The sequence below is a fragment of the Dromaius novaehollandiae genome, chromosome 27 (genome assembly GCF_036370855.1).
Source record: "Dromaius novaehollandiae isolate bDroNov1 chromosome 27, bDroNov1.hap1, whole genome shotgun sequence".
In the NCBI taxonomy this organism is placed as follows: domain Eukaryota; kingdom Metazoa; phylum Chordata; class Aves; order Casuariiformes; family Dromaiidae; genus Dromaius; species Dromaius novaehollandiae.
This window is the reverse complement of record NC_088124.1, coordinates 2,236,145-2,248,062: the sequence shown is the minus strand read 5'-3', so window position 1 is coordinate 2,248,062 and position 11,918 is coordinate 2,236,145. Positions and strand designations below refer to the sequence as shown.

The following is an 11,918-nucleotide window of genomic DNA, read 5'->3' as shown; positions in this document are numbered from 1 at the left end:
CTCACACGGCCCTGTGCAAGGCGCCCGCAGGCCGCACACAGCTCCCGGGGCCCCGTGCAAAGCTCTTGCATGCCGCATGGACCCTGCACAGCCCTGTGCAAAGATCCTGCATGCTGCATACAGCTTGCACGGCCTTGTGCACAGCTCACCCGCTGCTCGGCCCCGTGCAAGGCTCCTGCACCCACCCCGGCCCCGTGCAAGGCTCCTGCACCCCCCCCAGTCCCGTGCAAAGCTCCTGCACCCGCCCGGTCCCGTGCAAAGCTCCTGCACCGCCCCCGGCCCCGTGCAAAGCTCCTGCACCCGCCCGGCCCCGTGCAAGGCCCCGGCGGCTGCAGCGGATCAGAATCGCCTCGTACTCAGGGGCCGGGCCCGGGCACCGGGCATCCGGCCTCATCTATCTGATCGACTCATCACGTCCGCGCCGCCGGGGCGGCCTCGCTGCACAGCGCCCGGGGGGCTTCGCAGGAGGGGGCTTCTCATCTCGGGGGGGGCCGGGCCCCCCCGATCAAATAAGATCAACGTGTAGGCGCGGAGCGGCGCCCTCGCACACACGCACGCGCACCCCCTTGCACACGCACCCCCCTTGCACACGCACCCCCCTCCCCGCACGCGCACCCCGCACTCGCGCCGCCGCTCCGCGCGCGCCCCGCCCCGGCCCCCCCCTTTATAGCGCGCCCGGGGCCCGCCGGGAAGCGGAGGCCCCGCCCCCCCCGAGCGCGCCCTCCAGCGGCCGGAGGACTCAGCGCCGCGCTGCGCATGCGCACTCAGCTCCGGAGCGCCGGGATGGTGGGGGGGGAGCGCACACACGCATGCGCGCTCGACCCCGGCGCGCCGGGAGGGTGGGAGGCGCAGACACGCATGCGCGCTCGGCCCCGGCGCACCTGGCCCAGGTGTGCACAGGCGCAGGCGCGTGTACACACATGCGCGTGCACGCAGGCCTTGCACACCTGACCCTAAGTGTGTGCAGACACATATGCACCCCACCCTTGGAAAGGATGCCCAGGGTGCCCGAGGGATGGGCATGCGCACTCCTGCAGACACCCTGCCCTTGCACACCCACCCCGGGGTGCACACACATGCACACGTGTGCCCTGCCCTTGCACCCCTACCCCTGGGGGTGCACCCCCATGCGTGCATGCACCCCCCGCCTTTGCACACCCACCCCAGGGATGCGCACACACATCCTGCCCTTATACATCCACCCCTGGGGGTGCACACGCACACATATGCACACCTCACCCTTGCACGCTCCTCCTGGGAATGCACACGCACACACCCTGCCCTTGCACACCCATCCCTGGGCGTCCATACACACACATGCTCCCCCTGCGCTTGCACAACAGCCCTGTGTGCCTGCCTGCACGCACTGCCAGCCCTTACACACTGTGCCTTGAGCACGCACGCATGTGTGCACACCCCCGGTGCGCAGACCCTGACGCCGCCGGCAGTGAAACCCCCATTTTATTTGCACATTGGGCTCCAGAGTTTGTAAACAGGGTTAAAAACCAGCAACTGCAGAGGGGGACAGGCGCGTCCCCCCGCCGAGGGACAGCACGCGCTCCCGGCACAGCCAAGAAATCCCATACGTCAAACCGGAGCGTCCCTCCTCGCCGAGGCGCTCGCCGGGCCTGGCGCCGCGTGCTGCCTCCTCGAGGGGCGCCGGGCCGGGGGTCTCCCTCCGCGAGAGCCAACGCGCGGCCCCGCGCTGTCCATCGGCGCGCTGACGGGGATGAGACGGGCCGCTCCTGCGCGGGGCGGCGAGGGCGTGCAGGTGGCGAGGGCGCCGCTGCCTGCTCCGCCGTCACTTCACCGCGAGCACGTAGAAAGCCATGAGGACGCAGGCCACGGCCACGGCGGCGTGGAGCCGGGTGCCAATGACGGCGGCTGCGGGGCAGAGGTGTTGGTGGCGGGGCGGGTGCTGGGGTCCCCACCCGGCCCAGCGCCCCCCCCGCCGGCTCACCCTTGTAGAAGACGCCCCAGACGCCGCGCTTCTCTGAGAGCAGCCAGGCCTTGAGGCGCGGCACTTTGCGCAGGTAGGCGCAGGTGCACACCAAGAGCAGCCCGAAGACCAGCAGCCCGTCCAGCGAGTACACTGAGGGGAGACGTCAGCGGGACCCCCCCCGGGGGGGCCCAGGCGTCCAAGGCCTCCCCCCCGGGGAGGGGAGGACCCAGGAGTCCCAGCTTCACCCCCCACCCCTTCCCTGGGGAGACCCGGCCATCCCAGGGCTAACTGCCCTCCCCCCGCCCAGGGGGACCCAGGCGTCCGAGGCCTCCGTGCCCTCCCCGGGGAGACTCAGGTGTCCCAGCTTCACCCACCCCCCAGGGGCCCAGGCGTTCGAGGCCTTTCTCTCTCCTCCCCCCCCCCAGGGGGACCCAGGCATCCGAGCTTTGTCACCCCTCCCTGGGGAGCCTCAGGTGTCCCAGCTTCTCAACCATCCCCCGCGGGGGCCCAGGTGTCCGAGGCCTCCCTGCCCTCCCCACGTAGACTCAGGTGTCCCAGCTTCACCCCCCCCCCTCCAGGGGCTCAGGCGTCCGAGGCCTCTCTCCCCTCCCCTCCTCTCCCCCACCCAGGGGGACCCAGGCGTCCGAGCTCTGCCACCCCCCACCCCCGGACGAACCCAAGTGTCCGAGCTGCCGCTGCCCCAGCCCAGAGGGGCCCAGGTGTCCGAGTGGCCCTGTCCGCCCCTCCCCCCCCAAACTGGGGGGCCCAGGCGTCCGAGCCCTCCCTCCCCGGGGCCCAGGTGTCCGGCCCCCCTTCCGCCCCCCAAGCCCGAGTGTCTGGCGCCCCCTTCCCTTCCCCCGGGGCCCCAGGTGTCCAACGCACCCCCCCCGCCCGGGGGCCCAGGCGTCCGGCGCCCCTCACCGTTGGTCATGGCGGCGGCGGCGGGGTCCCGTCAGCGCCCCCCGCCCCGCGGCCCCGCAGCCTCTGCGCACGCGCCGGCCCCGCCCCGCCTCGGCCAACGCGACAGCGGAAGCCCCAGGCGCGGCCGGTCGAGCGCCGATGGCGCCGGCCAGGCAGAGTTAGCCGAGGGCCGAGGTGCAAGGCGAGGACAATCGAATCGGCCTGAGGGAGCAGGCGTGCTCAATCGAGCGCCTATGTAGGTCTACCCGCCCCCGGTACCGGCCGGTACCGGCGGGCAGTGCCCCCCCCTCGCCACCCCCAGTGCGCCCAGGACCCCAGTGTGTCCAGTCTCCCCATAACCCAGTGGGACCACAGCGACACCAGTGGAGCTGGTGACAGCAGTGGGAGCCCAGTGGTCCCAGTGACACCAGTGACAGCAGTGATACCAGTGGGGCCCAGTGACTCCAGTGATCCCAGTGATCCCAGTGATCCTGGTGACACCAGTCGGATCCCAATGACCCCAGTGGCACCAGTGATCCCCATGGCACCAATAATTCCGGTGACAGTGGCGGTCCTGGTGATCCCAGTGATCCCAGTGACACCAGTGGGAGCCCAGTGATCCCAGTGATCCCAGTGACACCAGTGGGAGCCCAGTGACCCCAGTGGTCCCAGTGACCCAGCGATCCCAGTGACAGCAGCGGTCCCAGTGAGCCCAGTGACACCAGTGGGAGCCCAGTGACCCCAGTGGTCCCAGTAACCACAGTGGTCCCAGTGACCCCAGTGCTCCCAGTGGCCCCAGTGCTCCCAGTGAGGGCAGGGTCCCGGTGGCCCGGTGCCACAGCGCTGGGTGTTGGTGGGGGAGCAGCGCCACTCTGCGTCCCTGCCGGACACGTGTCCCCCCCGTCCCCGCCGCCCGGCCGGGCTAATCCCGCGGCTTAATGGCTTTCCCCAGAGGAGCAGGGGCCGCGCGGGCCGGCGGCACCGCGAAAGCCGACCGGGGCGGCTTGCTGGGCCCCCCGCTCCGGGCCCACGGCCCCCCGGCCCCCCGACCCCCGGCCCTGCCATCGCCCGGGGGCGCAGGGACCGCCGGTGGCGGGCGCATGGGGCTGTCGCAGAGCAAGCGGGTGAGTGGTGGCAGGTCGCTGGGGCGGCCTGGGGACGGGGACATGTGGCGGGACCCTCCCCTGCGCTTGGGCTCGGAGGGGGCAGCACGGCGAGTCCTGTCCGGCCACCCGTCCCCGGGTGCCATACTGATGCCCCAGAGCCCAAAGCTATCCCCTTGCCGTCCTTAGGTTCCAGAGTTAATGCGGGGGTGGATGTGGGGGAAGGTGAGGGGATCACTGGCAGACAGGCGGTGTGGGGCCACCCTCTGCCTGGCATGGGGGTCCCCCAGCGTCGGGGCACTGGAGTGGGGCTGGCGGGTGACAGCCGTGGCGGTGGCGGCACGTCCTGGCCCCCCCACCCCTGGCCTCTCTGACCCTGCTCTTCGCCTTCGCCAGGGCGGCTGCAAAGCCCCGATGAGCAGCACGGTGCCGGGTAGGTGCTGCTGGGGCCGTGGGACCCTGGGGGGCCACAGGGACCCCAGGGTGATGGGGACCCCAAGGGCCATGGGGACCTGAGGGGTGATGGGGACCCGAGGGGCAATGGGGACCCGAGGGCGGTGGGGACTCTGAGGGGTCATGAGGACACAAGGGACCGTGGAGGCATGGGGGGGCGATGGGGACCCTGGGGAAATGGGAACCCGAGGGGCCATGGGGACCCAAGGGACAATGGGGACATGAGGAGCAATGGAGACCTGAGGGGCAATGGGGACCTGGGGGGCAATGGGGACCCCAAGGGATGATGGAGACCTGCAGGGTTATGGGGACCCCAAGGGGCCATGGGGACCTGAAGGGACAAGGGGACCTGAAGGGACAATGCGGACCCTGAGGAGTGATGGGGACCCAAGGGACAATGGGGACCCTGAGGAGTGATGGTGACCCAAGGGACAGTGGGGACCTGAGGGGTGATGAGGACCAAGGGATGATGGAGACCACAGGTTGGCCTGGGGACAGGGACAGCACACCTGGAGCTGGGCGAGGGGAACCCGGAGGGCACCCAAAGGGGTTTGGAAGGGGCTGGGAAGTAGGTGGCACACAGGGACCTGGGCTGTGACACCCGAGATGCCAGGGGACGAGGGGGCTGGCGCCCTGTGCCGGCATGGGGCAGTGTGTCCCAGTGCAGGGAGACTGGTGCTCTCTGCAGTGGGACCTGTCCCATGGGGTGGCCCAAAGACCCCTCTGACCCTGGCCCTGTAGTGCTCTGGAGGGGACCCCATCCCTTGGTGACTGTGTCCCCCTAGTGACCCCATCCCCAGTGACCCTGTCCCTCTAGTCACCCTGGCGATGGGGTCCCCCAGTGACCTCATGTCAGTGACCTCATCTCCTGGTGACCCTGTCCCCAGGGACCCCATCCCCTTGGTGACCCCCATACCCTCCATAATCCCATCCCCCAGGGACCCCATCCCCCAGGGACCCCATCCCTCTGGTGGCCCTGTCCCCTTGGTGACCCCATCCCCTGGTGACCCCATCCCCAGGGAGCCCATCCCCTGGTGGCCCTGTCCCCTTGGTGACCTCATCCCCTGGTGACCCCATCCCCAGAGACCCCCTTCTCTGGTGACCCTGTCCCCCTCGTGACCCTGTCCCCTGGTGACCCCGTCCCCAGGGACCCCATCCCCTGGTGGCCCTGTCCCCCAGTGACCCCACTGCCCTGGTGACCCCATCCCCAGGGACCCTGTCCCCTGGTGACTCCCGCTTTCCACCGCAGAGGGTGATGGCAGCCGTGGCCTCACCCCGGCCCCGGGCGCCGATGGCCACGGGGGCCTCATCCAGCCGAGGAAGGTGCCAAACCCCGTGCGGGAGTCCCGGCGCCACCGGGAGCTGCACCGGGAGCTGCTCTTCAGCCACGGGAGGTGAGTGGGGCTGGGGCCAGGGTGTGGGGCTGGGGCACGGGATGGTGGTGGGGCCGGCCACCACAGTGAGACCAGTGCCACCGTCCCCGCAGGGGGATCCTGCCCCGGCACATGGCCGAGCTCCCGCGGGCGCTGGAGAGCCGGCGGCTGAGGCAGCGGCGGCAGGAGGAGCAGCGGGGATCCACCTCGGACCTGGAGCAGCAGCTGCGGAAACGGCAGCAGAGGCTCGAGGAGGTCCGCACCGCCCCTCCGGCCCCCTCCATCCGACCCTCCATCCACACACCTGCCCGGCCATCCCTCCTTCCTTCATCCCTCTGTTCTCCATCCACCTCCATCCATCCATCTATCCAGCCATCCATCCATCCATCTATCCACCCATCCATCCATCCATCTATCCACCCATCCATCCATCCATCTATCCATCCATTCCTGCAGCCCAGCTGTCCTTCCTCCCTTCATCCTTGCATGGATCCCTTCATCCATCCCTCCGTCCATGGATCTGGGGGTTGGCTGAGGGAGGCCGTTTTGAGGGGAGGCTGAGGGAGGCTGGGTCCGAAGGTGGTCAAGGGAGAGGGGATTGGGGGAACAGCTGGAGGAGGCTGGTTTGGGGGGCAGCGGAGGGAGGCTGGGTCAGGGGATGGCTGAGAGAGGCTGGATTTGGGGCTTGGCCAAGGGAGGCTGGGTTGGGGAATGGTCGAGGGAGGCCAGCTCAGGGGACGGCCGAGGGAAGCCGGGTCAGGGGGTGGCTGAGGGGGCTGGATCTGGGGAATGGCCGAGGGAGGCCGGGTTGGAGGACAATCAAGGGTGGCTAGTTCGGGGGATGGCCGAGGGAGGCCAGATTGGGGAAATAGCCGAGGGAGGCCGGGTCAGAGGACAATCAAGGGAGGCCATGTCAGGGGACGGTCGAGGGAGGCCGGATCTGGGAAATGGCCCAGGGAGGCTGGATCTGGGGGATGGCCAAGGGAGACTGGCTTGGAGGACAATCAAGGGAGGCGGATTTGGGGGATGGCCGAGGGAGGCCAGATCTGGGAAACGGCCAAGAGAGACTGTGTTGGAGGACAATCAAGGGAGGCCAGTTTGGGGGATGGCTGAGGGAGGCCAGATCTGGGGAACAGCTGAGGGAGGCCGGATCTGGGAGATGGCTGAGGGAGACTGGGTTGGAGGACAATCAAGGAATTAAGGGTGGCCAGTTCGGGGGATGGCTGAGGGAGGCCGGATCTGGGGAACGGTTGAGGGAGGCCGGATTGGGAAAATGGCCGAGGGAGGCCGGGCTGGAGGACAATCAAGGGAGGCCGGTTCAGGGGATGGCTAAGGGAGGCCGGATTGTGGGAATGACCGAGGGAGGCCGGATCTGGGGAATGGCCAAGGGAGGCCAGATCTGGGGGACAGCCGAGGGAGGCCGGATCTAGAGAAGGCCGAGGGAGGCCGGGCCGGGGGCCGCTCACTCCGGTGGCCCCTCTCCCGGCAGCACGAGCGGGAGGCAGCCCTGGGCCGGGAGCCGGAGCGCCGACCCGAGTTCCTCCGAGTCCGGGAGAGCCTGAGGCGGATCGAGCTGGCACCGGAGCCGGGCGTCAGGCAGACGTGAGCGGGGCCGGCGCCGGGACCTCGCCGTGGCACCCCTCACCGGCCCGGGGCCGGCGGGGGGGGATCAGCTCCCCGCAGCCGCATCCTGCCCGCCCGCCGGCGCTTAGCCGCCTATAAATAAACCGGCCACGCTTTAAGTCGCTTAGGGACATCAGTAAGCGCGGCGGAGCCGGCCATGGGGCGGGAGGGGGCATCCCGCACCCCCCGGCCTCCCGGCGCTACCGGGAGCGAAAGCCGGGGATGATGCTCGCGGCGGGGCCCCGCGGGAGCTGCAGAAACGCCGCCGAGGCGAGAAAACCCCCGAGTATTTTTAGACGGCCGCGGGTGGCCCCCGAGGCTCGGCAGCCCCCGCCGCGGCTCCTCCCCGCGCCGCGAGCGCCCGGGGGACCGTAATGAGCTGGCAGAGCCGGGGCAACCCCGGGGGCGGCTGCGGGCGGGCGCGAGCGCTCGGAGGGCAACGGCCTCGCTCCAGCCCGTCACGCCCGTGCACCTGGCTTTGCTCTTTTTTCTTTGAAAAAACCCCCCACTTTTGCTTTCTCGGAGCGAATGCGCCCGGGACGGGGAGGCTTCGCCGTGGTTCACGGTGCAAAACGCCCCGCGCGGGGCACAGAGCGGGGGGAGGATTTTGAGCTTGCTGGAACAGGGAGAGCTGCAAGGCAGATGCAGAGCAGGAGGTGGCCGGACAGCTCGAGTTTGGCCGATTGCCCCAGCACCCACGAGCCCTTTTGGGGAGAAACGGGGCCGGGGCGATGCCTGTCCCGGGACAGGTCCCACCGCCGTGGGCTCCTGCAGCCGATCCGGCCCCGCATCTCACCACTGAAACGAGAAAACCGGGAATCCCTCGGGATTCAGCAGCCACTGCCTGCCCCAAACTCCCCTGTGCCTTCCCCAGCCCTCCGGGAGCCCGTGGGGCCCAGGAGAGACCCAGGCTGGGACGGGTTTGGGTCTACATGGGGCGTTTGGCCTTCGCCCGCTGGTGAGGAGCCTTCCTCCACCCCCAGACCTTCCTCCCCCTCTCCTCCTCTGGGGGTTTCTTTCCTCTCTCTGTTTTTCTTGTTTTGCTGTTTCCAAAATTAAACGCGGCTCGCCTCATACCCTCGGCACCTTCCACCCCGCAGCCCTTGCCCCCGTACGAAAGGAAGTGCACAACTGTTTTGAGCAGATCGCAGATCAACAACCAAACCACTGGGCGAGGCGAGCACCGCCCAGGGCGGCCGGGGAGGGGGCACGAGTGCCGCCGGCCCTGCCGCACTCGGGGCGAGACGCCGGCGATGCCGACATGGGTCCCGCAGCAGCCGAGGACCTCGTGCCGTCCGCGGACTACGATTACGCGGCGTGGGCCAACGCCACGGGGACAGAGGAGCCTTTCTCCAGGTGGGAGTCGTCCTACACGACGGTCTTCATCCCCATCCTCTACTCCTTCATTTTCCTCCTCGGCTTCGCGGGGAACCTCTTTGTGATCGTGCTGATGGCCAAGAAGAGAGGCAGCAAGAGGATGGTGGACACCTTCGTGTTGAACCTGGCCGTGGCCGACATGATCTTCGTCTGCACTCTGCCCTTCTGGGTCGTGGCGGGCGCCTGCGGGAACCGCTGGCAGCTTGGGGAGGGGCTGTGCAAGCTGAGCAGCTACGCCATCACCGTGAACCGCTGCTCCAGCATCCTCTTCCTCACCGCCCTGAGCGTGGAGCGCTACCTGGTCATCAAGAAGGTGCTGGACACCAAGACGACGGGGACCAAGAAGCACATCTTTGTCACCTGTGGGCTGATCTGGGTCGCGTCCCTCCTCCTGGGCGCACCGTCTCTGGAATACCGGCGGCTAGATGGAGACGACTGTTGGGACGAGGATGGGGAGGATTTCAGCCTGGCCATGGTCTTCCTCACCTTCATCCTGCCCTTGGCGGTCATCTTGTTCTGCTACTGCTCCATCTACTACCGGCTGCACAGGCACATCAGGCTGGGGAAGGGGATGAGGAACTCCCACCGCATCATCTTCACCATCATCGGAGCCTTCGTCTGCTCCTGGCTGCCCTTGAACGTCTGCAAGGTGCTGCTCTTCTTCATCGCGAAGGGCATGCTGGTCCTCTCCGAGGCGGAGGAGGAGGCCTTGAGGTGGGTCGTCACCAGCAGCACGTGCTTGGCCTTCATGAACAGCTGCATCAACCCCGTCATCTACACCCTGATGGATCGCCACTTCCGACGCCGGCTGCTGCCCCCGGCTCTCCGGGCGCTCTGCCTTTCCCCGGCGGAGAAGGGGCTCAACGCGGCCACGACCTCCTCCGTGACCGAGTCCAGCCTCATGTTTGGCACCAGGACCAGGCCGCCCGCACCGCTGGGCCACCAGCCAGCAGCGTAAGAGGGGCAGGGCCGGGGGCCAGACGAGCAGGTCCTTTGGGGAGGGCTGAGCTTAAGCGAGCGCCCGGGCTTGTCTGCCTTCCTCTTCTCCTCCAAGAACTGCAGAAGGAGCTGCGGGGCTGGGGGAGCGCGGGACGGGCCCTTCCCGGGGGCTCCTGGCTCCGGCTCAGCCCCACACCACGGGCTCGGATGCATTTCCGAGACGGCCGCTGAAGCTGGTCCCCGCTGGCGAGGCTGTAGCTCCCCACGCCGCACCATCGCAGCTGCCATGATTTCAGCCCCACCGTGCGATTACGAGCTTAATTAAACAAAGCAGCCTTGGATTAAAGCCATCGCGGGCAGCACCAGCCCCGGCACGCGGTGCAATTCCTTGCGCCGACTCCACCGGCTGCTGCGTTTGCGCCTCGCGGGGCTGTTGCTGCTCGCGTGCGATTTTCTGTGCTTCTCAAATATATCGATAATTCAGGCGGAACAACCGCAGCTGTGATCGTACAACCCCAAACTGCAGCACTCTCCCTCTGTTAAGTAATCGTATGATAAAAAGCTCTTAATAAGCTTAGCACGTTGAAAGAAATAGGCTCGCAAGCAGGAATCCGCATACCCCCCTCGAGCAGTGATTTTAGTCTTGCAAACAGCTATTTTTATAACCTGCTGGTGAAATAAATATATCTTAATGCTCAGCTGTGGTTCAGAGAAGCTGTGCCGACGCCGGGGCAGATGTCTGTGGGAGCTGCTGCTTTCGGTGGTGGCACTCAGCGGCCCGGCTCCAGGCTGGTTGTGGAAATTTTGAGCCACTTGCTTAGAAACCATTAGTCCGGGCTTTTTGAGACGGGCTTTCTGCAACGGTGCCCTTTCCGCCACGGCTTTCCCGCGCCCACGGGACAGCCATCTCCTGGGGCGCACCTCCATTTCGCGGGGCCAGCTCCGACGCACGCCTCCGGAGCACACGCCTTGCCGGCACGGGCCGCTGTGTCCCGGCGTGGGCACGGATGGGGAAGGCGGCAGTGCCGAGGTCGCAAGCGTTTTCCTGGCTTTCTGGCCCAAATTTTCCCTTCCTGAACGGTTCTCAACCGTTTTTCTTCACGTTTACGTGGGGCCCCGCACTGCCGGGGTTTCCTGCCTTACCCCCTGCGAAGCTGCTCCACGGGGAATAAACCATCCATCATCGATAATAAAATAATAAAATATCGACATCCCCGGGACACCCTTGGAGATGCCGCCGTGCGCCTAGGACAAGTGTCGCTGCAGCCCTGCATTTACCGACCAAGACGGCGCGGGTCCCCCCGGACCCCGGGAGGGGACAAGCCCCGGCCACACGCTGGGGCCACCTTGCACCGTCCTTTCCCCCCGACCACGCTTTCTGGGTGCATTTCTGCTGTTTAAAGCATTTTTCCCCTTGCGCTGTGCCATCAGGGGTGGAAAAACCCTGCGGGGCGCAAGGACGTGGCCGCCGGCGCTGGGCAAGCAGGGCCGTGCCGCCTCCCCGGCGGGGAGCGAGCGCCCGCGGTTTGGTTTCTGAACTCTGCGTTTGAGTTAAAAGCAAACAGAAACGGCTGCCCCCCATCAGAAACCCGGGCAGATGTGTGCCAGCCCCGGCCGCACCAACGGCCCCGGGCGACTCTCCCACGGGCAGGTGATGGGTGCTAAATAATCACCCCCCCGGGCTGGCCTCGGCCACCCGTTTCCTTCCCCATCGCCTCCTCGTCCCCCTACGTGGCCGTGCCCCGTGTTACCTGCAGCGAGGCTCCGTGGGGCACCCCGGCCTCGGGGGGGGCTGGAGAGCCGTGCGCCCGGTGTCCCAGTCCGGGGGGAGCGGGGGGGTTGCTATACGGCTCCAGAGGGCTTCGCCGGCGTCTCGGAGCAGCGAGAGGATGAGAAAACGTCGGGGAGCTGCAGCGGGAGCCTGAGGCCTTCGCAGGGCACCTCTCCTGCCTGCGCCCTGCCTGCACCCTCTCCTGCCTGCAGAGCCTCTGTTGCACCCCTGCCTGCGCCCTGCTTGCACCCACTTCCCCTGCCTGCACCCCTGCCTGCACCCCTGCCTGCACCCACTTCCCCTGCCTGCAGCCTTGCTTGTACCCCTGCCTGCACCTCCCCTGCCTGCACCCCTGCCTGCACCCCTGCCTGCACCCACTTCCCCTGCCTGCAGCCTTGCTTGCACCCCTGCCTGCACCCACTTCCCCTGCCTGCACC

General features: G+C 67.8%; 3 protein-coding genes and 1 non-coding gene across 4 annotated transcripts; 2 read left to right on the top strand and 2 right to left on the bottom strand.

Moving 5' to 3' along the window:
- Positions 1-335: 335 nt before the first annotated feature.
- On the bottom strand, positions 336-610 carry LOC135323776 (small Cajal body-specific RNA 2). Its single transcript, XR_010385347.1, has one exon. It is a non-coding gene; the product is annotated as a small Cajal body-specific RNA 2 (non-coding RNA).
- An 834-nt stretch (positions 611-1,444) lies between these two features.
- Positions 1,445-2,995, bottom strand: TMEM167B (transmembrane protein 167B). Its single transcript, XM_064498058.1, has 3 exons — positions 2,864-2,995; positions 1,961-2,092; positions 1,445-1,884 (listed from the first exon to the last, which is right to left on the bottom strand). The coding sequence occupies exons 1-3, from the start codon at positions 2,871-2,873 to the stop codon at positions 1,802-1,804; spliced, it is 225 nt and encodes a 74-aa protein (XP_064354128.1). The 5' UTR covers positions 2,874-2,995; the 3' UTR covers positions 1,445-1,801.
- Positions 2,996-4,795: 1,800 nt separating this feature from the next.
- LOC112996853 (protein FAM107B) lies at positions 4,796-7,510 on the top strand. Its single transcript, XM_026122558.2, has 4 exons — positions 4,796-4,880; positions 5,648-5,792; positions 5,885-6,026; positions 7,261-7,510. The coding sequence occupies exons 1-4, from the start codon at positions 4,796-4,798 to the stop codon at positions 7,375-7,377; spliced, it is 489 nt and encodes a 162-aa protein (XP_025978343.2). The 3' UTR covers positions 7,378-7,510.
- Positions 7,511-8,631: 1,121 nt separating this feature from the next.
- Positions 8,632-9,729, top strand: GPR25 (G protein-coupled receptor 25). The gene has a single exon (XM_064498340.1). It carries the CDS (start codon positions 8,656-8,658, stop codon positions 9,727-9,729), a length of 1,074 nt encoding a protein of 357 aa, XP_064354410.1. The 5' UTR covers positions 8,632-8,655.
- Positions 9,730-11,918: the final 2,189 nt, after the last annotated feature.

Coding starts and splice junctions, on each gene's coding strand:
- TMEM167B (XM_064498058.1), bottom strand. Junction 1,885..1,960: donor CTGGGGCGTCTTCTACAAGG/GTGAGCCGGCGG, acceptor TCTGCCCCGCAG/CCGCCGTCATTGGCACCCGG.
- LOC112996853 (XM_026122558.2), top strand. CDS start 4,796: ATGGGGACCCTGAGGAGTGATGGTGACCCAAGGGACAGTGGGGACCTG. Junction 4,881..5,647: donor AGGGATGATGGAGACCACAG/GTTGGCCTGGGG, acceptor TTTCCACCGCAG/AGGGTGATGGCAGCCGTGGC. Junction 5,793..5,884: donor CTGCTCTTCAGCCACGGGAG/GTGAGTGGGGCT, acceptor CCGTCCCCGCAG/GGGGATCCTGCCCCGGCACA.
- GPR25 (XM_064498340.1), top strand. CDS start 8,656: ATGGGTCCCGCAGCAGCCGAGGACCTCGTGCCGTCCGCGGACTACGAT.